Source organism: Boeremia exigua, assembly GCF_020726555.1.
Source record: "Boeremia exigua strain MPI-SDFR-AT-0100 chromosome Unknown C7974scaffold_6, whole genome shotgun sequence".
In the NCBI taxonomy this organism is placed as follows: domain Eukaryota; kingdom Fungi; phylum Ascomycota; class Dothideomycetes; order Pleosporales; family Didymellaceae; genus Boeremia; species Boeremia exigua.
The window spans coordinates 1,912,726-1,936,880 of NW_025763523.1; the positions used below are offsets into that span (position 1 = coordinate 1,912,726).

The following is a 24,155-nucleotide window of genomic DNA, read 5'->3' on the forward strand; positions in this document are numbered from 1 at the left end:
CTTCGTTACAATAACTAGAGCGATCTCACAAGTATTCTTGCAAAGACCAAAGTCTATTTGCAAATTCTACAACCTCGCTTCCAATCACGTCGAAAGCCAGCGATGAAAGTTGAATCCACGGATGCTTCATACACGTCATTTACGGGGACACTCGCAGTCGACAACACACCATACTTGCTCAACGACGAGCACAAACCAATTCTGATTTGTTCACAAGTATCATGCGGCTTCGTCGCCGGTAAACCCCACGGAAGTCGGCGAAGAATACTGCATCGTTATGCAACCACGAAGGCGCCGATCAGCTACTCCCCCAAACCACGATCGATGGGACATCCCGAGGGCCACTCCGACCAGTTCCCAGCACCTCCAAAGGCGTGGGAATGCTGCGGCTGTAAACAGAGATTCTACAACTTCGAGAAACAGTGTAACTTCTGCGCAACATTGTTCTGCAGAGATTGCAAGAAGATACCATGGAAATGATGGACGTGGGCCGTGAAAGAGATAACGGCATCAAAGCTGCAGACTCAGCCATCGTTGAGGACTGTAGCAGTACGGTCGACCTTCCACGACCTTTTTTGCGTCAGACCAGAGGCTGCCCGGGTGAAGCACTTGTGGAAGAGAAACGAGGGCCTCAGTGTCAACCGCAGATCAATAATTTGAACCATAAAACACAACCAAAACTATGGAGAGGGGTGATGCTGCCCATTATAGGCAGAAACTTCTCGGATGGCACGGAAGCATACAGCCGTGGCTAGAACAGAGCCAACGCATTTGGCGGACTGCCCACCCCACCGGGTACGTTTGCGGGCGAGCTCGTCAGCAGGAAGGTCCATCGATTTTCCTGACGGCATTTTTCACTCAGCCCTTCAAGGTCCCACAACTCTCCGATTGGCATACCCCAGAGTGGAAGCAGCGAAGCATGTAGGCTTGCTTCCACACTCTTCGGTGGCCAGACTTCAAGACTAGCATTATCAGCCACAGCAGCTGCAAAGTAGGAGTCATGTAGAAAGTCTTTCATGTCCTCCGATGCCTCCAATCCGACATACTGGTGCTCCATGATGCCCAAGGTACTGCGGTCCTGCTTTTGCTCTACTGTAAAACCATTGTGTCGCGCAAGCCAGCCTGTTCGTATCAAGATGATGTCTCCCGTCTGGAATGTTGTGCTTTGAGACTCAGCACAAGCTCTCAGGTCTGATGCAGTGATAGCATGCTCGGTGAACGGATCAAATGGGGTATGTGTCTGCGCCCAACCGTACACGTCGATCAAAACACCCCGTCCGACTATCCCATGTCGCGCCCATGCGTCGATTCCAAGTCTTCTCGACCTCCCAGGCCCCCCGTCGGATCCTTCATCTCTTCCAATCTCCTCTGATACAATGCCGTTGTAGAAATACCCTGATTGTGGATCGGCAAAGTGCCGGAATCCATCCCACTGACTGCTAGATTGCGTGTTGATTGTTGTTTCATCGTCGAAGGCACCTTTGCCGATCGACGTGATTTTGTGTTCAACGGATCGCCGCCCAAAGAGAGGAGGTGATGGTTCGCTCAAGGGCAAGTCGAGCGAGACAACAGACCCTGTTTTGACATTCTCTAGTGTCGCCTTCAATATGCGTTCTGGTGTGAGGAGATTGAGGCGACCGAGTTCGTCAGAGTCGCCCCAAAACCACGCTGAACCTTCTGGCGTGCCTGCAATTACAGGAAGTTGGGCACGCTTCGGGAAGCTGGAGCAATCGGAATTTGGATCGAGACGCATCTCGTGTGATGAATGTGATGAATTTTGGATGTGTGATGACTTTTAGATGCTGTATTATCTTCGGAGAGCAACACATTGTTGAACTCGTGTGCTCCTTCTTGAAGCGCAATCAGATAGAGGGCGATGTCGTAATTCGTTCATCAAAAGACCTAGCATGTCAGGCCATGCCCCACAGTGGCCCCCACTTAGGCCGACCTTCAACCTTACATCTACCCTTATTTCAACTACCAATGTCCTCTTCCAGAATCACAACAGATCCACGATGCTATCTCATAGCGAATTCGTGATGCCATTCCCGACCTTCACTCCCGTCAGTTCAGAAGCTCCAAACGCAGACTTGGGCCGTGCGCCACTCATTTGCAGGATCCACCCGCTTGCATGGTAAGTCCGGCACCGTGCCAGTCACTTCGGCGCGGAGCACGGAGCAGGTGCCGAAAGAGTGACACAGCATCCTGCACCTACGCACTCCTACACCAAAGATCAAGCACTTGACATGCACTTCAAGGTACACCGCCAGGTCTTGGCTCTGGCCGGTCACTGTCAGCGAGGTGCGTCGCCATGGCATGTAAGAACCAACAAGACCTCGGTCGGTCCAGACTGAAGGATCGCGATCTGAAAATGCCCCTATCTGTGAATCTTAAGTGTCAAACTCGATGTCCGTTCATATCTTCGTACATCCTCCGTTCTCGTTGTGCGGTACTTGATTTTCAAGTCATCATCTAAACCCGGGCGTCTGGTCCACTAGATCTTCTTCATACATGCCGAAGATCATTGAGAGCCTGCAGGAACAACGAGCGAATAAAGGCAATGGGTATCGTTCTGCGCTGGCTCACGGCATTCACCGTTTACTCAGACGTACTCCACGGACGCACTGCCTCTGATTTGGACATCATTTCGACCGGACGGGATTGAACTCCGCTTCCGGCATTCTGCAGTCATGCAGAAGCACATGCCAAATGTACCACACCCACGATAGTGTTGAGATCATTTGGTGTCGAGCCTCGCAACTGACCATACATTCACGGATGCCTGGCCCCCAACAACGATGCAAGCTCAGTGTCTACCCCGCAAATGCCATGCAGTGATTCAGACTCCCATCCTCATCACCGATGAAGAGGCCACGAGGGCCCCGCTTTCGGCAGCTAGCAGCTCGTGGTTGGTACGAAACGGCTTGCGGATCAAAGCGCATCACGTTGCACGGTAGAGTGGGTACATCCCGCTCACCCGCTGCGTCAGCCTGCACAACATCAGCCGGTATGATTCGCTCGACCCGGGCATGTGTAAGCCATTAAGCATGCGGCAGCCATGTGGAATGGTTCCGCGAGTAATGATGATTGGCCGGCGAATGATCTACCAATCGTGCATGCTGCCTGGACAGCTCGATCGAAGCGTTGCTACTACGGAATACTGCTGCAGGTTTAGCAAGGTAGTTTCACGACGCTAGCGCGGTGGTGACTGAACGAATACGTATTGAGAGGGATAGAAAAGTCGGCGCCAACATGAGTAATCGAATAACAGTACGCCATTCTCCACAAGCGCCGTTTCCTCAAGACACTGCCTATGACTCCACATTTCGGTGGACGCAGCCTAACCAGTGGAAGCCCAACCTAACGCTGCGATCTGATAACCAACGGAAACCCGAGTCCCAAACCAGTTCAGGCCGAGCTCACTTCTTGAGCGCAGCGTCGTACAAGCTGACCAAGACGCCGACCACAGCGCCAATCTGCAATCCCTGATAGCCCCCCGGGACGTTATTACGCACAACACCAACAGTCTGCTCTGAGAATGGGCCCCAATTCAAGCTGATAGTTTTGGCAAGCCCAGCTTCGCCCACCAGAGACGCGTCGATAAGAGGCAGCCGATACGCGCTATACGCCAAAATGGCCTTGACGATGTTGAAAACAAGCGGGTCTGCGGGGTACTGGCGGTAGGAGGACTTGTGGTTGGTGTTCGATCGTAGCGTTAGGTTGAAGAAGTAAGACAGGACAAATGGCAGCACCCAGCTCGTCAGAGACCACATCGTCGCCGGCGCCCACCACTCGCTCGTCAGAAGCGTCCAGAAGTCGGGGATGTGCAGGTAATGGCTGTTGTCTGCATCGATAGCGAAGGCCGGCGTTGTTTGAAGTGTGTTGAACTGGAGTCCGGCAGCCTCGATGAGGAGGATAAGGGTCTGGATCGCAGCAACCGAGCTGACGTTCTCCCGGATGGCCTCCTTGATTTCATCGACCCGTGTCTTCTCCCACAGCTCGGACGCCTTGGTCTTTGCAGCTTGGAACGACTGATCGGCGACTTCGGCAAGCTGGGACGGAGAGGCGGGGAGGTCGATTTCGTTGCCAATCTGCGAGACACGTCGTGGTAGGGCTCGTGGAGTCTGCTTTGCGATGCTCTGCGTCACGTCTTGGGTGGTCTGCGCAAGGCTTTGGGAGGCGGACTTGACGGTCTTGGAGGCTGACTGTGCAGCAGTTTGTGCGACAGCACGTGGTGTCCGCGCTGAAATGGGTGCCCTCTTCTTTGGTGTGTAGTTGTCACTGCAGTGTTGTTAGTCCAGCGCGTCGCGTCGCGGATGCCACGGCACTTACACATCTACAAGAGTGCTACGACGCGTCGACTTCACAGTAGCCAGGGGTTCCGGTGACGAATACTCGCGCTTCACGGGCGAGCCTCCACGGCTGTAGTAGTCTTTGAAGTTTGGGTGCTTGGCGTATGTGGTCTCGTTACTGTTCAGATGGCCTTCAAGTGCAAGCACCAAGTCGTCCTTCAACAAACCGTCCGCACTGCAAGTATTTAGAACGTGTCACCATCAACCATGAATTTGGACATACTCGGCAAGCTTCGCGGTCTGCGCAAGCTCCAGCAGCTCGCCTTTGCGCTTCTTCTGCAACCAAGAATGCGACATCGCGACTAGTACGGATGCAGTCGCGTCAGTGAGGCGATCAAGAAAATACCAATATCAAAGCGATGGAAGCGCGTTGTGGCAGAAATTCCGGGATGTGTGGTGGTGGGGGTAACGCCTGACGCGAATGTAAACAAAGTAAGTGGCTGGGACGTCATGTGATCTGCGCTAGACCACGTGTGGATACCATTGCTATACGACTATTGCTTTGTGTTGATAATTGCTGCAAAACGTTCGTTTGGGCTTTTAACTATGACTACTATGATGGGAGCAGAGATCGTGCTCCAGGTTCGTTATCTTAGGGCGATTCTTGCCGCCGCTGATAGTGAAGGAGCAGGGGTCGGCGAAGGAACGGCTCCAGGTCTTGGCAAAAATTCGTCCAGGCGTCACAGTGCTGCAACAACAGCAACGTCACTCCTTGCACCGTCCATCTGCGCATCCAACGTTTCTTCTGCACCTTCTCTTGATCCTTTCATACTTTCCTAATCCTTCTGCATAGACACGGCGCCCCTGTCGCGGCTCAACGCTAATGGTCCTTGCCCGAGTGGCTAACTTTTTTACGAACGGAGAATCCACACAAGATCTGGTCGACGACAGAAGAAGAGATGTCGCTATCGCAATGGATAGCGTCGCATCAACTGCGACAAATACCGCAGATGTTATAGCCGAAGAAATGGAGGACGAAACCCGCCCGCCCTATCTCCATGTAAGCTGCCTAAAGTCAGCATGAAGAACATCAGTTGACGGTGGAGCAGGCGATGCTGGCTGGAGGTTTAGGAGGCCTGACGGGCGACATGCTTATGCACTCCCTAGACACGGTCAAGACACGGCAACAAGGCGATCCACACATGCCGCCGAAATACACGTCCATGGGCAGCACATATTACACAATCTGGCGACAAGAGGGGTTCGTGAGAGGTCTCTACGGCGGAGTCAAGCCTGCGTTTTTGGGCTCGTTCTGTGGAACAGTGTGTTTCTTTGGGACATACGAGTACAGCAAACGGTTTATGATCGACAATGGCGTTGCGCCGTCGGTGGCATACTTCACAGCTGGTATGTCTTGTGCGACGTAGTGAAGTCGGTGATTGACAATTTTAGGCCTCCTCGGTGACCTCGCCGCCGCCCCTTCATACGTACCGTCAGAAGTCCTAAAAACTCGACTGCAGCTGCAAGGGCGATACAACAACCCCTTCTTCAACTCTGGCTACAACTACCGCTCTACGACCGACGCCGCTCGCATGATAATCCGGACGGAAGGCTTCGGGGCGCTGTTCCACGGGTACAAGGCGACTCTGTGGCGAGACCTGCCTTTCTCCGCGTTGCAGTTCACGTTCTACGAAAAAGAGAGAGATCTTGCGAAGAGTTACATGGGCTCGAACAACATTGGTCTGCTGTTGGAGATCGCGACGGCAGCCACTGCGGGTGGAGCAGCAGGCGTACTCACCACACCTCTGGATGTTGTAAAAACGCGTATTCAGACGCAACAACCCGATCTCCCAGAAGCTTCGAAACACGCCGTAAATCCCGCGCTCACGTCGACGTCGAAACACACAACCTCCCCGCGACCAACAACAACACACGCCTCACAAAACCGCCCCATCTCCACCTCATCTCCCTCCACAACGCTCCGAGCCCACGGCGCTGTGACTCTCGACACGTCCTCGGTCTACACGGGCCTGAAGATCATATACAAGACGGAAGGCATCGCGGGGTGGTTCCGCGGGGTGGGGCCGCGCTTCGTCTGGACCAGCGTGCAGAGCGGCACGATGCTGGTGCTGTACCAGACGCTGCTGCGACATTTCGAGCAGCACCGGCTGGTGGGCTCGGACGCAGAATTGTAACATATGTATTGTACGAACATGCCGGGACGGCGGTTGGCGCATCTCAAGATATGCATTGGCGGCGTTTGGGCTCGCGATGAAGCGATAGATTAGATGGGCTTGGCCCGCGTTGTATACAACATCACCTCCTTGAGCTTGTCTGGTTTTGCGTAGGGGGAGTGTGTGGTGTTGTGCAGTGGGCTGGTGTGATGTCACTGACTGTGGAAATGTCTGCGCGGGCGTGCAGGATTCTGGTGTTTGAACACGGAGCGATCAGGTCCTTTTCTCCAAGACCGACGATCTGGAAAGGTCTCATCACGCCCGGCAGTCCCATACCCAACAGGCCCTCGTCCTGACCTCCTGGCGCAAAACATGCTCCTACCGGATTCTCGAGCACTGGCACTTCAGCCCCGGACGGAACTTCGCGAATGCACTCTTATACATGCTCACATCGTGATATCCACCTACTCGAACCCTGGCTTATTGGAGTCTCCTCCCTTTGCCCTGGACTTTGCCCTGGAGATGGTGTAGTATCAAGGGGGGGGGGGGGGTTCTGAGAAAGAACATGACTGCAGAGACTGTGTTGCAGCAGTAATGATTAATTATGATCTAGACGAGGTATTAGAACCAAAAAACAGCTCTCGACAAAACACGAAACCGCTCTCCCCAAACGCCCTCCAGGAGACGCTCAAACCCCACTCCTCACCCCCCAGCAGCCCAGACCCCCCCTCAGTACGTCAAACTCACACACCTTCCCTCCCACCCCCCCTCCTGCACAACCCTCTCAAACACCCACCCCCCAACGTCCTTCCGCCCAATGCTCCACCCCAACTGCGGCCCCGCCTCCCTCACCCCGCCGCGCTCCCGCTCTGGGCCCGTCCACTCCCACCCCGCCCTGACCCCCTGGATGCCCTTGCGCGGCGCGTCGGTGAGCAGCGTCGGCCGCACCACCACACAGTCGCGGATATGCACCCCGGCGTCGCGGGTGAGCAGGGTCTCGGCGCGGGATTTGTCAAGGTGGGGGGTGTGGAGGGCGAGTTTGTACAGCGGATACAGAAGGAGGGGGACGTCGCGGGTTTTGGTGCTCAGGCCGGTTGTTGAGATACTGATGAATAGCGGCTTGGACCCCGCGGGCGCAGTGGCGATGCCGCGTGCGGCGAGGTCGTCGAGCGCGCTGAATATCGCCGCGGTCCCCGTCTCGCACACGGTCGCGTCCGTCATCCCGATGAACGGCGGGATCCACGAGAGTACCGGGGCGGCGCCGACGCCGAACACGATCGTATCGACGAGCGCGGCGGGGTTGAGCGGGGAGACGAGTGCGGCGGCGCATGCAGCGGGGTCCTTGACGTCGCCGGCGTGGATGGTGAGGAGGGACTCGAGGGCCGCGGCGGGCACGGCGTGGGCGGTGCGTAGTAGATCGGTGAGCTTCTGGGGTGTGCGGGCTAGGGCGGTGCAGGTGTGGCCGGCGTGCAGGGCGAGGGCGAGGGTGGTTGCGCAGACGCCGCCTGTGGCGCCGAAGAAGGCGAGGACCTGGGGTTGGGGGGTGGGGGTGCTCATGGTGAGGTGTTGGGGGTGTTGATGGGTTTTGGTTGAGTGTGTTGGACTTGAAGGCCGAATGGTCTGGCTTGAGAGTCTGGTGTCTGGAGACTGTAGAGCAGGTAGAATAGATATCGACCGTTGGATGATGCGTCTCTTTCACCGGCCACGCCTCATCTTATACCCATCCACCACCACCGCCCCTCCACCTCATCTCACGAACACCGCCCGCCTCGGCCAGTTCCCCCATTCGCTGGCCGAACGCCATCTCCCCAGCGGCGCAAATCCAAACGAACATGGACAGTTGCAGCACGACCTGGCGGGCAGCATGGTGTTTAAGTGCAGCAGTTGCTCCGGCGCGGGGGGTTGTTCGCCCGCGTCTAGCCGGAAGAGGAAACCACAGGGTCCGCTGTAATCGCGATCGGGTTAGCGCGGGTTGGCCTTACAGGATAAGCCTTACAGGATAGGCCTTACAGGAAGCCTTACAGGGTAACACAGGACCACACAGGACCACACTCGACGCACCACGGCCCTCCGACCGTCGCGGCTGGGGACGCCCACACCTGGCGACTGCGGACGCCCACACGCTTGAGAAGACTAGACTGGCCACACTAGCCGACTTGGCTTGTTTCCTTCACGCTTACACACCTTTACTGCACCAACTTTTACACCCGTGCACTGCAGCTAGATTTTAATATATTCTAGAGCCCTAACCTTCTAGCCCTTACCCTAGGTAATCCTAACTAACCCTGAGGGTAGAGGGTAAATGATAGGTGTAGCAGAGGTCCAGTGTTCCTTGCTCAGGCGCCAGCTTTTGCTGAAATACTAGCGCTTCTATATTAGGAGGTGCGGGCGTCTGCAGACACAGAGTGTGGGCGTCGCCAGCCGCGACGCCTCCAACAATCAAAATCAAGTCAAGCGCTATACTCGCGAATCGGGCGGCCCTGTGGCGCCGTAACAATACTGCAATTGACTCTACTCCCCCCGAGCGCCTGCAATGCATGTGCATCTCGCGATAACGACTGAGCGACCGTGTATCCAATCCAACCCAATCCAATCCAATCCAATCCAATCCAGTCCAAGCCAAGACGTCTCATTACAACTCTGTACGGCGCGACAATAACCAAAGAATGCGTACATGTGAACTAAATGGGGTATCAGAGCCGTGCGGGCCCAAGTCAACAGCGGGGTGTGCGGTGTGTATGTGTGCTCGCTAAATGCAGAAGTGTGTCGCGAAAGAAGTATCCAGAACGTGTACTCGTCTAGGCGGTCCGCCTCCTGTGCTACCTATCGTTTATGGGGCGCGTCTGCAAGTTCTTCGACTCGCGGTTTCGAGTCTTGCAGCCAGATGTCGCCGCCCTCGCCCCTCTCCCATTTCCGCCAGGCGATTTCGTAGGCTTGTTCGAGGTCTCTGACCCATCGTTTGGTGTCGTACAGCGCGCTGTTCCATCGCGCTTTGTAGAGCATTCTGCGGAGCTCGCTCAGGCGTCCTGTGGCGCGGTGGCCCTGGTAGACGCACTCGCTGCCAAGCCGGACAGCCTTTTCTTCGTAGTCTTCGTCGCTCGAGGCAATGAGGTCCTTCGCAGCCTGTGTGCCTTCTGGAGACTTTGGCAGGGCGCCCTTGAGAATGGATGCCGCCATTCGGGAGCACATCTTGTACTTGTAGCGGGGCAGCGTCAGCAGAGGCGTGCCAGACCAGAGGACATCAGCGGCTGTGGTGTGTGCGTTGCACTCTGGGGTGTCCAGGAAGAGATCGCAGACCCTCGCGCGTGAGATATGCTGATGCTTTTGCGCAACGTCGGTGAAGATAACTCGATTAGCAACCTCAGGGCCAGCCCACATGAGGGCTGTCTGCTTGAGGTTCGTCTCTCCCAGGTCGGGGAAACGCAAAAGCCATAGGATGGCTTTGGGCAGGCGCTGGAGGATACGGAGCCAGGTGCGGAACGTGGTGGGCTCGATCTACGCTTGTCAGTCCTGAGATATCGTGTCCGCGTGTTGACATACCTTGTAAAGCTGATTGAAGTTACCGAGAATGATAGCATCATCTCGTAGCTGTGGGAAGATCTCCTTTCGCATAGCCCATCTCCGTTCCTGCTCTTCTTCCCAGTTGGGCTGCCTGCCTTGCGCATCGGGTGCGCTCTGCCGGTGATCGCAGCAGAAGAACGTGTCGCGACAGAAGATGATGTTCTCTGCGTAGATCCAGTCCTTGTCCGACCCTCCACTGTTCTCATCAACCAGCGCGTCTTCCATGTCGACATTACGTCGCCACTGGCGGAGTGTGTCGGGAGGCACAGCTGTGTCGTCTGCGAGAAGATAGTCGCACCATTCGGCGCCTAGTGTGCCGGCAAAGCCCATGAACGACATTTGGATTGGAGCTGCGCGGGCAGCGAAGACCTCGTTGCGTGCGCCCCTGGTGTATCCGTTGAGGTTGATCAGAATGTGAATGCCGTCCTTGGTGATTTGCTTCACAAGGCGCTCGGCCGACCAGTTGTTGGCGTCGTGGAAGACCGGGGACTCCTTCTCAATCTGCTTGCGGTGCTCCGAGCCGTCGCTTGCTGTTGTAGCATAGCAGTATGCCTTGACCTTGGTCGTGTCGTGCAAGCCGAACACAGACTGCATGAGATGGGCCAGGGGGTGGTTGTTGAAGTCAGACGAGACATATCCGACTTTCAGATACGGCTTCGGTGGAGCAGGAGGCTGGAAGACTGTTGGTGGAAGCCAAGGAGCCCTCAGAGTGGAGCAGGAGATACGCAGGCCGTTGCGCTGCGAAATCATCCGGATCTGCTCAGCCGACATGGGGCAAGTGAATGTGTGGAATGGGAGAACCGTAGGCGCTGCAGGAACAGTCAACGCAGCGGGCAGCTGGGGCCTGCTGTAGTTCTCCAGCGATCGGTCTTTCCTGGTCACATAGCGGTCCTGGTACCACTGCCAGGTAAGGCGTTTGATGGCGCGCTCAGCCAGGCGAACGATGCGCGCGCCCTCCCATTTCTGTCCTCTCCATCCAGTCACCACGCTCACCATACTGGCCTGCTTCTCTTTGATGTCTTCGGTGGTGTTGCTTGTGAGGACAAACGGACGACAGAGGCCTTTCACAAAGCGTTCGTCCATGGTACCGCGACCCCAGCCCTCGCCGTCAGCGAGCTGTTTCTCGACCAGCTTGACGACCTTGTGGATCCACCCAGAGCTGGAGGCGCCGGGAATTCTTGCATCTAGCAGCATCCCGTTCTCATCCACGTGCCAACGGTCCCGTGCACCGAGACCTTCGGCGATGCCTCCTCTTCCATTCCAACCGCAGACCGAGTTGAGCGCATTTGCAAGCCCACAGACGGCCTCAGCGAAATCGGGACTAGACTTGACTGCTCTCTTGTAGTAGACGATGGCATCGCTGATACGACCCTTGTCTTTGACAGCATTTGCAAGGTTGGCTAGCGCAATGTCGAAATTCTGGTCGCAGCTCACTGCTTGCTCGTACATGGAAATAGCAACATCCAGCTGGCCGATGTCCTTGAGCAGACTGCCGAGGTTCGTGTAGAGGTGTGCGTGGCGTTTATCGAGCTGCAGGCCGAAGTAGTAGTATGCTAAGGCAAGTGCGATGCCACTGCCGGGGACCAGTCCTGGTATTTGCGGGTACGGCGCGGGATTCGACACGTTTATGGGCTTCGAAGGCGCTGATTGTTGAACGCTTGCGAGAAGAATACCTACGTTATTGGCAGTGGATGGGCTTGGCTGTAACGACAGAGAGAGGTAGTAGAGAGCCAGAATCTCACGGACTCCGTAATTGCTCTGGTAGCTGGCAGATCTGGGCGAGTTGGTCGCCATGCCATCTTGGAATATCTTTGCCAGAGATAACAAGGAGTTACTCGTTGTTGAGATGGCTGCTTTGCGTGCGAGGCCGTCACTCGCAACATGTGCAAGACCTGGCAGTTGGCCATGAGGAGGAAAGCACAAGTGCGCAGTCCGAGTGGCCGAGTCCGGTGGGAGGAGAATCGGATCCGAGGATGGCGCAACTCGGCGACCACCAGGTGATCGTTCTGACGCCTCGTAACCGACGACAGACAAGATGCGCTTGATCAATCCCCCGATGCCGTTGGCATGAGTGCCGGCTCCAATCAAGACGGCGTTCTCGAAAGCCTTTGCTGCTTCAGTGTTATTCCCAAGAGCATACAACATGTTGCCCTTGGCATGTACGAGAGCAAGAATGCGACCATTGTCGCACCCGGGTATCGCGTATCCGCTGGAGCCAAAGCCGGGTTGATCAGAGCCAGGAAGTTCGTCCAGATCTTTGAATATCGATTCGTCCTCTCCTTCAAATTCAAATAGCGGCCTGTCCGAGACGTCCGATAACTCTGGGGATTCACTGACACCTGAACACGGACGTTCGCTCTCGAGCTCAAGGCTCCTAAGAGCGTCGGTTCTCCTGGCGAACCGCAACGCACGCTCGACCTGCTCGATGACCTGGACGGCTTCCCGTCCTCGTTGGTCGCTGCATAACAGACCAATCAGGTGTTCGACAGCCTCGAAATAGCTTGGACGCAGCTTGACAGCCTGTCGCCAATACCGTTCGGCATCTTGCTTTTGATGGAGCGCAAGGACAGTAGCAGCCAGGTTGGATATGGCCTCCACGTGATCAGTGTCCAACGTGAGGATGTGTTGGTACCAAGTCTGGGCTTTCTGGTAATCTCCCAAGGCATACGCAAGGCAACCGCCGAGCAGCATGCCGTCTATCCATTTCCACTTGCTCTCCTCGCAGTGCTTTGTTATCGCTTCCAGGGCAGACGCAGCTATCATGCTGGGGGGCACATCCGAGCGGAGGCCTTGGTGGACGCTGGAGACGGAACCGGAGGCCCGCCGAAGAGTACGCACAGGATCCATACCGCTCATTTGCGGTAGCATGGGGTATTGCTGCGCCGCATGCTGCCAAGGCTGACGTTGGTTATTGGCGTCTAGCCCGATCGAGGTGTACGACGACGCTGATCTGTAGTGTGCAGGCCGTTTGGAGGCCTTGTCCGATGGGGGCTGGAACGGCGATTGCGAGCTTATCGAAGGTGACGAGAGGCGTCGCTGGGTGGACGGTCGGGAGTTGCCGTTCGAGTCATTTCCTAGATTAGCCCCCGGTTGTCGAGGAGGCTTTGGGTAGATGTGCGGTCTGTGCAGCTGGCGTCCGTGGTTCTGCTGCATGTGTGCCTTTCTCGTTGACTGCAGAAACTTGAGCAAATCAACGTAGACGGTGTGAGCCCACGCGAAAACCTTCTCCCTGGACTGCCCGTTCGGCGATTGCGGCCCGTACTCGGTTAGTGGAGTGACAACAGGAGACTGGCCAGGCACGCTCGTTGCTTGGCCAGCGGCAAAGTAGTCCTGGCGAGCCTGGAGCATGTGGGCTGGCAGGCTTGGAGACTGGAAGTTCATGTTGTGCCCCTGTGCAAAAGCCGGGTATTCATGGCCCATGGCGCCGGGATTTTGGTACATGGGCTGATTAAGCTGATAGGATTGCTGAGTAAAGGCAGGGCCGACAGGCAGCCCGCTGTTGAAGCCGCGTGCCACGTACGGGTGGTGCTGGGGGTGGCTCCAACTCTGGGTAGGATGATGCAGGTAACGGGGGGTCGCGCATTGCGGCTGGCTGGTATGGAACGTAGGCGCCGTCCGGCCAGTAGGGCCCAAACGGGCCCTGGTCGTTCGACACGGTGGGCGCAAACGGGCTCTGCAGACCCGGGCCCATGACGCCGCCGAACTGCGGCCCGTACATCTGGTAGGGCAGCTGGGTTGGCTGCAGCGGCGGGATCTGGTTGAGCATGGAGTCGATCTGGGGGATGTGCTGGCTGGTCCGGCCCGACCCCGTCTCGAAGTAGAGGCTCGGACTCCAGTCGGCGGAGCGCTCCTGCTTGAAGTGGGCGTAGGGGCCGTTGACGCTGGGCGAGCGCAGGGCCAGGTCCTGCTTCATGGCGTACGGCAGGCTGGCGTCGGCGGTGACGGGCAGCAGGATGTGCTTGGTGGCGTGCGGGGCGCCGTTGTCCTCGACCGAGGTGCCATCGTAGGCGGCTGCGAGGATGCCGTTCGGGGTCTTGCGGCGGAGCATGTGCTCGGGCGGCTTGCGCGAGTCGGAGGCGGCCGTGTACGAGTTGTGGCGCGACAGCGGGTGGGCGTACTGGGCCGGGCGCGGGTGCAGGTGGAGGCCATCGGGGGTGCTGTTGTGGCGGAGCAGCGGCGGCGGCGGCGGGGGGTGCGCGTGCTGGGGATGTTGCCGGACCATGGTCATGGTGAGGGCGGCGTGGGCGCTGGGAGCGGCGTGGCTGCGTGAGGGGTGGCGCACAGCACAGCTTCACCCCGAGCGGCGGGTGCCTATGCCTTCGCGGAGTCGTCGCGCGTCTGCTGCCGTGGACATGTCTTGCGGGGCGCGGGCGCAGGCGAGGGCGGTCCCCGGGCTGGCAGACGGCCAGCGGAGACCCCGGCGGGCGTGCAGGCGGCAGCGAGGGCTGGGGTGCAGCGACGTCACCGGCCGTGGCGGCGTGGGCGGAGGGCGAGCGGTGCTGGCGGTGCGGCGATGGGCGTGCGGTGTATGTATCGGGCGGGGCCAGCAGCGTCAGCGGGCGACGCAAGGGCAGCGCGTCGGCAGCGCGGTCGGAATGCGCAGGCAGCGCTCGACCACACGGGCTCGCGGTGCACAGGACGGCTGCCTTGCGCGTCGGGGGCGCGTACGGGCGAGTGGCACAGCGCGGCGGTCCGCGGTGCTCGGTGCGTAGGCTCTGCAGGCGAGCAGGCGAGCAGCTCAGGACTCAGGAACCAGAACCACGGGCGACGTGCACCGGTGCTGGGCGGGCGGCTGCCTTTTGACGGCGGGTACGCGGATGGGCGGCGAGATGATGCAGCGGATCCCGCGCTGCGTGGGCCTATCCGCGCTGCACACAAGCAAGTCGTTCGAGCGTGGCTTGCACAATCCCTGCCTGCAGGCGAGCCGGTCTGGGGCGCCCGTAATGTGATGGAGCGGCACGGCGAGCAGGTTCTTGCCAGCACCCGCCCAGGTGCAGTGTGAGTGAGCGTGCAGTGTCAGTGTGCAGTGTGCAGACGCGCCTGCAGCAGCGCACTCATGCCATGGTCGTGGCCGTGGCTCGCAGCGACGGCGGCCAGCCACGGGCGTGACGGCGCCCATCCAACGTCGCGGCCGTCGTCACCAATACCGCCGACGGCCCTGGCTGCGCCTGGTCTGCGCCCTGTCTGCGGGTGCTAGCCCGACCTAGCACGCAAGCATCCACCCCTGCCACCGGACGACCCGTCTCTGCTAGTTCTGTGGAGTTTGCTCCCTGCACCGCTCCCAAAGAGCTGCGTCCTCAGCCATCCCGGCGCCGGCTGATACCTTTGTATTGCAGTGGGGGCGCCATGCTGAGCCATTGTGTCTCTTTAGATTGCGACGCACACGGCCGCTGCCACGCCGCCCGCCCACCACACGCCGTGCTGACGGCGAGCCATCCTGATTCCTGACAGGCGCCAGCAAGAGTCTCACCCCAGCCCGCACCGATCCAGCAGTGCTGGTGGGGCGCGGGATGGACATGTCATTCAACGAATGCAGTGTCCGCCTGTGGGACGTGATCACCAGTGGCAACGAATCGAAACGATTCCGAAACGTAGGGCTGAGGCCCGCCGCCAGCAAATGAGTCGCTGCTGATACGCTATATCGACCCCGATGATGGATCGCTGAAGCCAAACCAGAGGCAAGACGACCGCGATGAGTAAGGGGTGCTTCTATCTTCTTCACACCAAAATAGGGATATATCATGGTCCAGTCAGACTGGAGATAAGTCCCAGAGTGTTGGTGAAGTGGCATCACGTCAAGCCTACTAAGCCGCCGGCCTCCAACCCCGACGTCGACAAACACGGCAAGCCCCAGCACCGACAGTGCTTGCTGCTGGCCACACGGTGCAATGTTTGCTACTCGACGCTGCATGTCCGTGACACGGCATGAGCCCCTGCCGTACGAGAGCGCCTCAATGCGCCTTCCGCCGCAGATCGTCGCGCTGCTGCTCAAGCCGTCGAGAAAGGCAGGTGACTGTGGTGATTTGGCAGATGCTGCAGAGCCTGGATCGAGGCTGCCCACCATCACCTAGCCCGACAATGCGGCTCGTCGTCATCATGAGCCAAGCTCTGGACCAGCACACGGTGGTGGTGTCTGCACGGGATAGCGCATCCAGCACGCAGCAGCGCAAGTGTCCTGTTGTCGAGGTTGTGGAGGAGTTGTGTGCGAGTGAAATGTTTGTGGATTTCCGCAGATTTTGATGCAAAACTTCGCTTAGTCAGCGTCGGCGGGCGGAGTGACGTCCTCCGCGCATGATCCCTGCAGCTGCCATTGAAATGTGGCTCTAACGGTCGTGAATACACCACGCGAACCGTCACCGCGCTCACACTCCTTAGACCGTGCTGCAGTCGCGCCCGTAGCATTTCGTTTCTGTCCAGCCCGCGATACACTGAAATGTCTGCGACCGAAGGACCCCCACCTCAAGGGCCGCCCCAGGGCCCGCCCCAGGGCCAGTTCCAACAAGGACCGCCGCCCGGCATGCCGCAGCCCGGCCAGCAGCCCACGCCCGAGCAGATCCAGATGATGCAGCGCCAGCTGGCTGCCGAGGCTGAGAAGCACGGAATCTCGGTGCAGGAATATGTTCAGCGGCTCAAGGCGCAGGCAATGGCACAGCACCAGGCGCAGATGCAGGCACAGCAACGGGCTCAGCAGCAACAGCAGCAGCAGCAGCAGCCAATCCAGCCGGGCCCGCCCAAGCCCGAGGCCATCGCCGTCGCCAACTTCCTCAAGGCGCAAGACCTGAAGCCGCGGACCGTCATCCACGACGAGAAGCGCAAGGACATGTTCCGAGGTGGGTGCATACGCATATGCTTTCATTGCCAGTGCTAATCCATGGCAGTCCTGCGAGCCATCCGCGCCCTCTCGTCGCCCGCCTACCAGAAGGCGCGCGCAAAGAACCCCCTCCTGCCCGAAGTCCACGACCGCGCCTCCGCCGAGAACACATTCAAGCTGCTCCCGCTGTCGCTCCTCGCGCTGCGCGTGTCCAAGGTCGACCCCGAGCACGCCCACGACGGCCACAACCACGCCAAGCCCAAGCGCGTCAAGGGCCTGTGGACCGTCCGCATCGAGCAGCACCAGGAGGCCAACGACGACAACTACTACATCTGGCTGTACGAGGGCTCGCAGTGGAAGCAGAAGCTGTACGCCGCGGGCGCGCTCGTGCTTGTTATTGCCGTCGTGCTGTTCCCGCTGTGGCCGCTGTTCCTGCGCCAGGGCGTGTGGTACCTGAGCATGGGCATGCTAGGCCTGATTGGTCTCTTCTTCGCCATGGCCATTGTGCGCCTGATCCTCTTCATCATCACCATGTTCACCTTCGCGCCCGGCCTGTGGCTGTACCCCAACCTGTTCGAGGACGTGGGTTTCTTCGACTCGTTCCGCCCGCTGTGGGCCTGGCAGGAGGTACGTATCCATCTTCATCTTCCCTGACAAAATCCCTTCCCCGACAACTCGCTAACCCCCGCCCCAGACACCCGACGACATCAAGGCCAAGAAACTCGCCAAAAAGGAACGCAAGGCCGCCAAACTCGCCGCCAAGGCCAACGGCGAGAAACCCCGCGGCAAAAAGGGCTTCGCCCCGCTCGGCCAGCACCAACACGGCCACGTCGAGGAAATCGACGAGCACCACCAGCATGATCACCAGCATGACCACTCGCACGACCACGGCCACCACGAGCATCAGCATGACCACAGCCATGACCACGAGCAGCATGAGCATCAGCACCAGCATGAGCATGAGCATGAGCATGAGCATGAGCATGAGCAGGAGCAGCACGACCACTCGGTTCCTGCGCCCCCGGCGCCGTCGTCTACGGGCGTGCAGCACCCGGGTGAGGGGGACGTGACGCAGCGTCCGCCAAGAGCGACGGTGGAGGAGGCTGATGACGAGTAGACGGACGGGGTGCGAGTCGATGGATTTCGAGTCGATGGAGTACGAGTCTGCGAGCTAGGGTCTGGGTATGGGTGTTTCAATGCATGGGTTAGCTGGCGTCTGGGGTTCTGTACATGACACTCGCGGTTGGCTGGGTAGGATAGGGTGCGGTAGGGTAGGGTAGATACGCTGCTCGTCTTCTGCTCTGCTATGCTCTGCTATGCTATGCTTATTCTTCTCCACCGCGCCTTCTGCCGCACATGTGTTGTGAGGGGTCCTGTGAGAGGTCGAAGAGCCTGTGTCGTGTCGTGTGTCTGTCTTCTGGGTCTGCAGTACGAGCTCCCCGTCGTCCAGTCTACAGATGTGCGGCTCTCGATGTGCAGCTCCCGCCTTCCACTCAGCAGCGCGTATCCCCCCCGCGTATTATTCTCGTGCATATCCTTCTCGCCAGATTGCAAACGCCAATCCCCCGAAAACGCCAGTCCATGCAGTCATTCCAATCGTCACTTAAACCCGGGCTTTCAAACCCTCACTCCTCCGTAGTAGTAGCAGCGGGCAGCGAGTTCTCGCCCCCATGCTCCGCTGGCGCAAGACCCGAGTGCACGGCTGGCGCGTGTGTGGCCTGGGCCGCTGGATTCGCGTCTGCGAGCTGGCGTTCTGCGTCTGTCAGCACCACCCTCACTCGCGTGTGCAGAAGGGACTACGTACCCAGCTCCCGAATCCTTAGCTTCAGCATCTGGTTCTCGCGCGTCAGATTCTGCGTCTCAGCCTGGTAGAACGCGCTCTCATCGCGCGTCGTGGCGGGGCCAGGCAGCATGTCGTGCTCGTGCGGGGCCCCCGGGAACGGACGCAGCGCGGGGGACCCGGCGTGCGACGGCCCGCGCGACCGGTCCGCGAACGACGACTGCCGGCTTATGGCGAACGGCGAGCGCGAACGCGGCGCGGGCAGCGGGGACACGGCGGGGCGCGACAGCGACGCAGAGCGCTCCGAGGACGGGGTCGGGGCGTCGTCGACGGCGGAGGCGTGGGCCGCGAGCGTGTCGATCTGGGACTGCTGCTGGCGGATCATGTGGAGCAGGCGGTTCTGCGGTGCGCGTTAGCGGGGGGAAGTCAGTCAGTCAGACAGAACGGGGGAGGGGGGGGCGCGCACCACTTGCCCTTCCTGCTCGTACTCCAGCTCCTGGTGCAGCTCGCCCAGGCTGGGGGCGCGCTCGTGGCGCGGGCTGTGCGGCGGGTTTTGGGTGCGGGCTGAGGGGGAGCGCTGCATCTCGCCGGGCGCGGGCACGGTCGGGTCGTTGAGGTTGAGGTTCATGCGGATGCTGGAGCGGCGCCGGGCGCGCTCGACGTCGCGCCGCATGCTACCGGAGGACGGGCGGCGCTGGTCTTCGTTCTGGATGCCGGCGTTCATGGCGGCGGTGGCGGCGAGGGAGTGCGGCGAGGCGGCGAGGGAGTGCGGCGAGGCGGCCATGGTGCGGGATGCGGACGGCGACTGGTTGCGAGAGGTGCCGTTGGAGGCGGAGGGCGAGGGCAGCGGGGAGGGCGGCAGCGTGTTAAGGTCCGGAGCCATGGTGGTGTGAGGGTGGGTCGCCGGCTGGGAACAATACTAGGTGCGAGGAGGCCGGGGGCAGACTGCACGTGAACATGTGACGGCTGCGTGCGGTCGTCAACGCGTGAGCTGCAGCTTAGTGGGGTGAGGCGGCCTAGCGGCGATGACGGAGCGCGTTGCTAGCCTCGTGTCTAACGCAGGAACGGCGGGCGAAGTTTGGGAGGCCAAAGCAACGGTCCCAGGCAACACGTAGCTGATATATTGCCTTCATTTCCTGCGCGGCTGTTTACTGCCAGCCGCTGAGCGCGTTCCTCTCGCGACTCGACAACACTCCACAAGGGAGCCCCGCCGGCGAGCACAGCACCTGAACTGCCCTGACTGCACTGACTGCACCGGAACTGCCTGAACGGCGCACAGGCCAGCCAGGCAACGTTTTCCGTAGGCAGATGGCGACGGCGACGCCAGCGTTGAGCGTTGAGCGTTGGGGCTCCGAGCGGCAGGCAGTCAGACAGCGCTGCTCGGCCTCGCGGTGTCACCATCCCCATGTGCAATGCAGCACAGTCGCGTGCTGTGGCCTTGTGCACTGGTGACTGACTACCCAACGTGGATGCATGCCCCTTCTGGGACGTTGCACGGAACGTGTCGATATCAAACATTGCCCATTCGTCGGACAACGACATCCGCCTCGACACTAGCCCCTGCAGACAATGTCGATCACACACACTACCCTCCGAACGATGAAGATTTCGACAGGAGACGAGGGGCGCGCCTGCACGGGGTGCCCCTGGGCCTGTCGCGCGGCAGGATGCCTCGATGACCGAGTCTGCGGAGCATCTTCATCGTGAGTGTACCTAATCTGGTCAAATTGCATCGCTCTACTAGGAACCAGGTAGTGTAGGTCGGCAATAAACCCTGCAGTAGGCCATCGCAGAACGCGTCTACTGCGCGCAGTCAACTCTCCAAATTGCAAGCCCAGGTAAAGTCTATTGTCGGGCTCTGAAGTTTAATGACGTCCAGCATCACTCCATCTGTCAACAAACGCCATCAGCGCAGTCAGGGCCCGACGCTGCCTCAGGTTTCTGCCAGATCCTGCCAATGTCACCCCCGAAACAGCTACAACCCCAGGCCACCACCCGCGGCTACTCGTGAATGACTCCTCAAACCGCCAGCGGTGGCTTATTATATAGCAAAAAGCACGTCTGCGCAAAGACGTTGTTGCCGAGCTCGACCGTCGTGGGTCTCGTCAAACATTTGCAGGGGTAGCCTGGGGCGAAACGCGATTAGTGCCACGGCGCCGTTCATCTCTTCGCACCAAAAAGGGGACTCCTGCGGCCGTGCGGCCATCGGATCACACAGCGACAGCCCCAGGCTGCGCATGGCGTGAATGGAGCAGCTATCCGCGGCAGCTAGCACCTCCGCCACTTTCCTTCTTCCCCCATCCTGTCGTCGTCGAGACGTGTTTCAGGCCGCTCTCCCTTCTCAGCTGCTTCCATAACTGCTGCGACTTTCCGTACCAAGGGGCTCTCGTCCTGTCCTCTCGTTTGATATTTGTTTCTCTTCCCTGTAGCCGTGCTGTGTTGCACAACGCTCGTTAGACCCTTTTCTTCGCAACTATAACAATTTCACCTCCCGGTTTGATCATCCACCACATCCACAATCCGTTTCGTCCAAGCGCCGCTCTGGGCCATTGACCCTCACAACTTCTACGACAGCATCATCCTTGTCGCTCGCTCCGGAGACGTTCGCCGTACTTTTATCAAATCCTCCGACCATCGCGACCTGACTGCCGGATCTTGCTCCTTGAATTACCTGGTCGTTCGCCGAGACTTTAAATCCACCACACCTGTCATTACATATCCACCGACATTACATGCGATAGCCACGCCATATCCCTCCTCCTTGGCTGTACTCGCCATGTCTCCGGACGACAACCGCAGCCTGCGCCACTTGGCTCCTCAGTCCTCGAACTCAAGATGGCGCTTCACGCGATCGACTGCTAACCTGCGAGAAGTCGCCTCGCAGTCAATCTCCGGGCCGAGTTCAGGTTCGACCGAGGCGCCCAAGCCCGCGCGAGCGCCATCGAAGCTGTCGCTGTTCAGCCTCTTCAGCCGGCCGAAGGTCGAGAAAGCTCGAGGTCACACAGAGGTCGGACTGGCCGTTCCCATGCGCCCGCAGACACCTCCGAACCCTGCCTCCAAGTCGGCCCTCAGACAGAATCCCTCGCCCGCTGCGCAACAATCGATACGGTCCCGATCGAGTCTGATGTTCCGCCCGGTGTCTATGCGGCCCCCGCCGCCAGACGCTGACGCGGGTAACTGGGAGCCCCCGCCACTGTTTCAGGCCTTCCCACAGTCGGTCAAACACGCCACCCTCCAAGCATGCGTGTTCCCTCCAGAGGTTTTGATGCGGACACAAAGTCAGCGCCGTCAGGCCGAGATGATCAGGGAACGGATAGATACTGCTCGCGACTTATCAGTCATCGAGGAGAACAGCACCGAGACAAAGAAGCTGGAGAAGTCGCACAAGCGGTTAATATCGAATTCGGTGCTCAACCCACCTGCGCCAGAGCTGATCGACAAGATCTATATCCTCGTCACAGCGGGGTATGTATTGCAATATGCGGGGGCTGGTCCATTCGACCGCTTGCCCGAGAAGGTGCTGAAGCTTGGAAAAGACTCGGCAGCCTTCGCGTGTGATCTGATTCCTGGCAAGCACTGGGTGCTGCAGGTATCCAGCCATGCTCACGACGACGGTACAGTGGAGATGGCGCCCAAGAGCTCTCTGCTCTCCCGGCTGCGAACACAAAACGCAATTGGGAGAAAGGCTGCGCCGAGTTTCTTGCTGATCTTGGAGAGCGCCGAGGAGATGGATGCGTGGATGACTGCGGTGCGGAAGGAGATTGAGAACAATGGTGGTCAGAGGGTGAAGGACGAGTCCGTAAGAGCCTCGTCTTCGATTGACGGCTCGTCTGGCAAGCAGTCGATCGAGACAAGCCAGCGCTATCTTGTGCAGCGAGACCCGCACGCCGTCACCAGGATGAGCTCTGCCGTGGACTCTCCACATCAATCATACCACGCGATCCCGCTCAAAGTTTCCACGTCAGACCTGCAAGGAGACCGCACAGAACGGACGCCGAGTGTGGCGAGCTCCACTCGCAACCGATCCTCCCGGCGCAGTATCGCACGTCAGTCGGCTGAGATGTCTTCGGTGGCTTCTACACCCGTATCACAGGATCAAGTGCAGCTTGACCAGCTGCGAGGACGGTCGCGGTTTTCATACATGTCCACCGCAACGACTGCGTCGGGTACCGGCACCAGGAACACCTCCAGGGATCCCTCACCCACTCCGCAGTCACCTTTGAGGGACACTGCGAGTCCTGCGGGGGAACCTGATTCTTTCCGGCCATTCAGGTCCCTCCACTCAAACCCGAGCAGTGACACTGGCTATCGGCGCAGGTCTGTGCAGCCGCTGCCAATCACTACTGAAGACAGTTCGATGACTGTCGATGTGACACCAGCGCGACAAAGACATTCATTCTACAGTCCCACATCACCCACATTCGATATCCCAGCGAAGACAGAGACCGAGAGTTCACCGCCTGTGGCTGTCGAAGAAGTGATTGTGCCGACGCCCCCTCCTCCCTTTGTAGCCGCCAAAGGTCTCACCGCGCACATTGCTAGCCAGGTACGTTCTGCGGACGACGGCAAAACGTCCCCGGCCGGGATCCAGCGCGAGGACAGCCCAGTGAGATTCAATAGCAGCTATGGTGCTTTGTCCCGCGACAGCATCATTTCTCCGCCGCCTCGCGAGTCAGCACCGCCACCACCTCGATCTCTCTACCGCCAACTACCGGGCCAGTCTGCCTCAATTACGCAGAACACATCCCCGCTGGCTCCTTTCAAGTCGAATCCCTCCCGTCAGCACCGCATCTCGGCGACGCCAAAGCCTTTCCTCCGGCCCTTCCCCGTCCGGCCGCAAGCCCAACACACCAACTCGGTCAACGCAGTGCAACGAAGAGCATCCGCAATGCCCGCTGGGTCCCCGTCGCTATCAACCCTAGCCGCCCACCGCTCCGTGACCGCACCACCGCGCTCGCCGTCCGCCGCCGCCATCCTCGCGCCCTCCACCCACACCCACACCCTGCACTCTCTGCAATCCCAGACCCTGCGCCGCCCCACCTCCGTGCAAGTCCGCTCGGACCCCGCGCCCTTCCTGTCCTCCATCCGCCCCGCCATCACCATCTCCTCGACGCCGTCCTTCGTCCCCGGCACCGGCCGCCGCTCGCCGCCCGCGCCGCACCCCCGCCTGCACTCCAGCCCCAGCACCGGCGCCCTGCGCGACGCCGCCCTGCTGCCCCCGCTGCAGGCCAAGCATCTCGTGCAGCGCAAGAGCATGCCCGCCATGGGTCTGCCGCCGCCCGCACCGCCGCCTGATATGCCGCTCCCTGCGCCGCCGCCGGGTTTGCCGCTTCCTGCTCCGCCGCCCGATATGCCGCTGCCTGCGCCGCCGCTGGGGGTTCAGGGCGTCGCGGTGTAAAACGACTTAATTTATTAGCTTCGATGTTACTATCGCCATCACCATCAATGTGTCTCCCCGCGTCCGCGATGGAGTTTACGACGTCACGCCATTCTTGCATTTCTGGGTTAAAATGGGGGGGTTTATGGGATACCAGCGC

General features: G+C 59.4%; 9 protein-coding genes across 9 annotated transcripts; 3 read left to right on the forward strand and 6 right to left on the reverse strand.

Annotated features, from left to right (window-relative positions):
* Positions 1 to 615: 615 nt before the first annotated feature.
* On the reverse strand, positions 616 to 1,876 carry C7974DRAFT_190611 (uncharacterized protein). Its single transcript, XM_046136591.1, has one exon. The coding sequence runs from the start codon at positions 1,751 to 1,753 to the stop codon at positions 752 to 754; it is 1,002 nt and encodes a 333-aa protein (XP_045997419.1). The 5' UTR covers positions 1,754 to 1,876; the 3' UTR covers positions 616 to 751.
* A 1,279-nt stretch (positions 1,877 to 3,155) lies between these two features.
* Positions 3,156 to 4,649, reverse strand: C7974DRAFT_454494 (uncharacterized protein; the record flags this gene model as incomplete). Its single annotated transcript, XM_046145913.1, has 3 exons — positions 3,156 to 4,193; positions 4,341 to 4,527; positions 4,576 to 4,649. 3 exons carry the CDS (start codon positions 4,647 to 4,649, stop codon positions 3,420 to 3,422), a joined length of 1,035 nt encoding a protein of 344 aa, XP_045997420.1. The 3' UTR covers positions 3,156 to 3,419.
* A 526-nt stretch (positions 4,650 to 5,175) lies between these two features.
* Positions 5,176 to 6,487, forward strand: C7974DRAFT_311147 (mitochondrial carrier protein-like protein; the record flags this gene model as incomplete). Its single annotated transcript, XM_046138297.1, has 3 exons — positions 5,176 to 5,352; positions 5,402 to 5,699; positions 5,745 to 6,487. The coding sequence occupies 3 exons, from the start codon at positions 5,176 to 5,178 to the stop codon at positions 6,485 to 6,487; spliced, it is 1,218 nt and encodes a 405-aa protein (XP_045997421.1).
* A 708-nt stretch (positions 6,488 to 7,195) lies between these two features.
* C7974DRAFT_472395 (uncharacterized protein) lies at positions 7,196 to 8,510 on the reverse strand (the record flags this gene model as incomplete). Its single annotated transcript, XM_046146538.1, has 2 exons — positions 8,489 to 8,510; positions 7,196 to 8,411 (listed from the first exon to the last, which is right to left on the reverse strand). The coding sequence occupies exon 2, from the start codon at positions 8,021 to 8,023 to the stop codon at positions 7,196 to 7,198; it is 828 nt and encodes a 275-aa protein (XP_045997422.1). The 5' UTR covers positions 8,024 to 8,411; positions 8,489 to 8,510.
* Positions 8,511 to 8,683: 173 nt separating this feature from the next.
* C7974DRAFT_190675 (uncharacterized protein) lies at positions 8,684 to 9,155 on the reverse strand. Its single transcript, XM_046136592.1, has one exon. The coding sequence runs from the start codon at positions 9,009 to 9,011 to the stop codon at positions 8,742 to 8,744; it is 270 nt and encodes an 89-aa protein (XP_045997423.1). The 5' UTR covers positions 9,012 to 9,155; the 3' UTR covers positions 8,684 to 8,741.
* Positions 9,116 to 14,508, reverse strand: C7974DRAFT_454502 (glycosyl transferase family 41-domain-containing protein). The gene is made up of 4 exons (XM_046145914.1): positions 13,597 to 14,508; positions 11,770 to 13,565; positions 10,007 to 11,670; positions 9,116 to 9,961 (listed from the first exon to the last, which is right to left on the reverse strand). The coding sequence occupies exons 1-4, from the start codon at positions 14,253 to 14,255 to the stop codon at positions 9,290 to 9,292; spliced, it is 4,791 nt and encodes a 1,596-aa protein (XP_045997424.1). The 5' UTR covers positions 14,256 to 14,508; the 3' UTR covers positions 9,116 to 9,289.
* A 1,952-nt stretch (positions 14,509 to 16,460) lies between these two features.
* On the forward strand, positions 16,461 to 17,955 carry C7974DRAFT_312001 (translocation protein SEC62; the record flags this gene model as incomplete). The annotated part of the gene is made up of 4 exons (XM_046138333.1): positions 16,461 to 16,857; positions 16,906 to 17,465; positions 17,533 to 17,667; positions 17,746 to 17,955. 4 exons carry the CDS (start codon positions 16,461 to 16,463, stop codon positions 17,953 to 17,955), a joined length of 1,302 nt encoding a protein of 433 aa, XP_045997425.1.
* A 145-nt stretch (positions 17,956 to 18,100) lies between these two features.
* C7974DRAFT_424660 (uncharacterized protein) lies at positions 18,101 to 19,716 on the reverse strand. The gene is made up of 3 exons (XM_046144438.1): positions 19,085 to 19,716; positions 18,643 to 19,018; positions 18,101 to 18,591 (listed from the first exon to the last, which is right to left on the reverse strand). The coding sequence occupies exons 1-3, from the start codon at positions 19,499 to 19,501 to the stop codon at positions 18,464 to 18,466; spliced, it is 921 nt and encodes a 306-aa protein (XP_045997426.1). The 5' UTR covers positions 19,502 to 19,716; the 3' UTR covers positions 18,101 to 18,463.
* Positions 19,717 to 21,394: 1,678 nt separating this feature from the next.
* On the forward strand, positions 21,395 to 24,016 carry C7974DRAFT_413434 (uncharacterized protein; the record flags this gene model as incomplete). The annotated part of the gene is made up of 1 exon (XM_046143730.1): positions 21,395 to 24,016. The coding sequence occupies one exon, from the start codon at positions 21,395 to 21,397 to the stop codon at positions 24,014 to 24,016; it is 2,622 nt and encodes an 873-aa protein (XP_045997427.1).
* Positions 24,017 to 24,155: the final 139 nt, after the last annotated feature.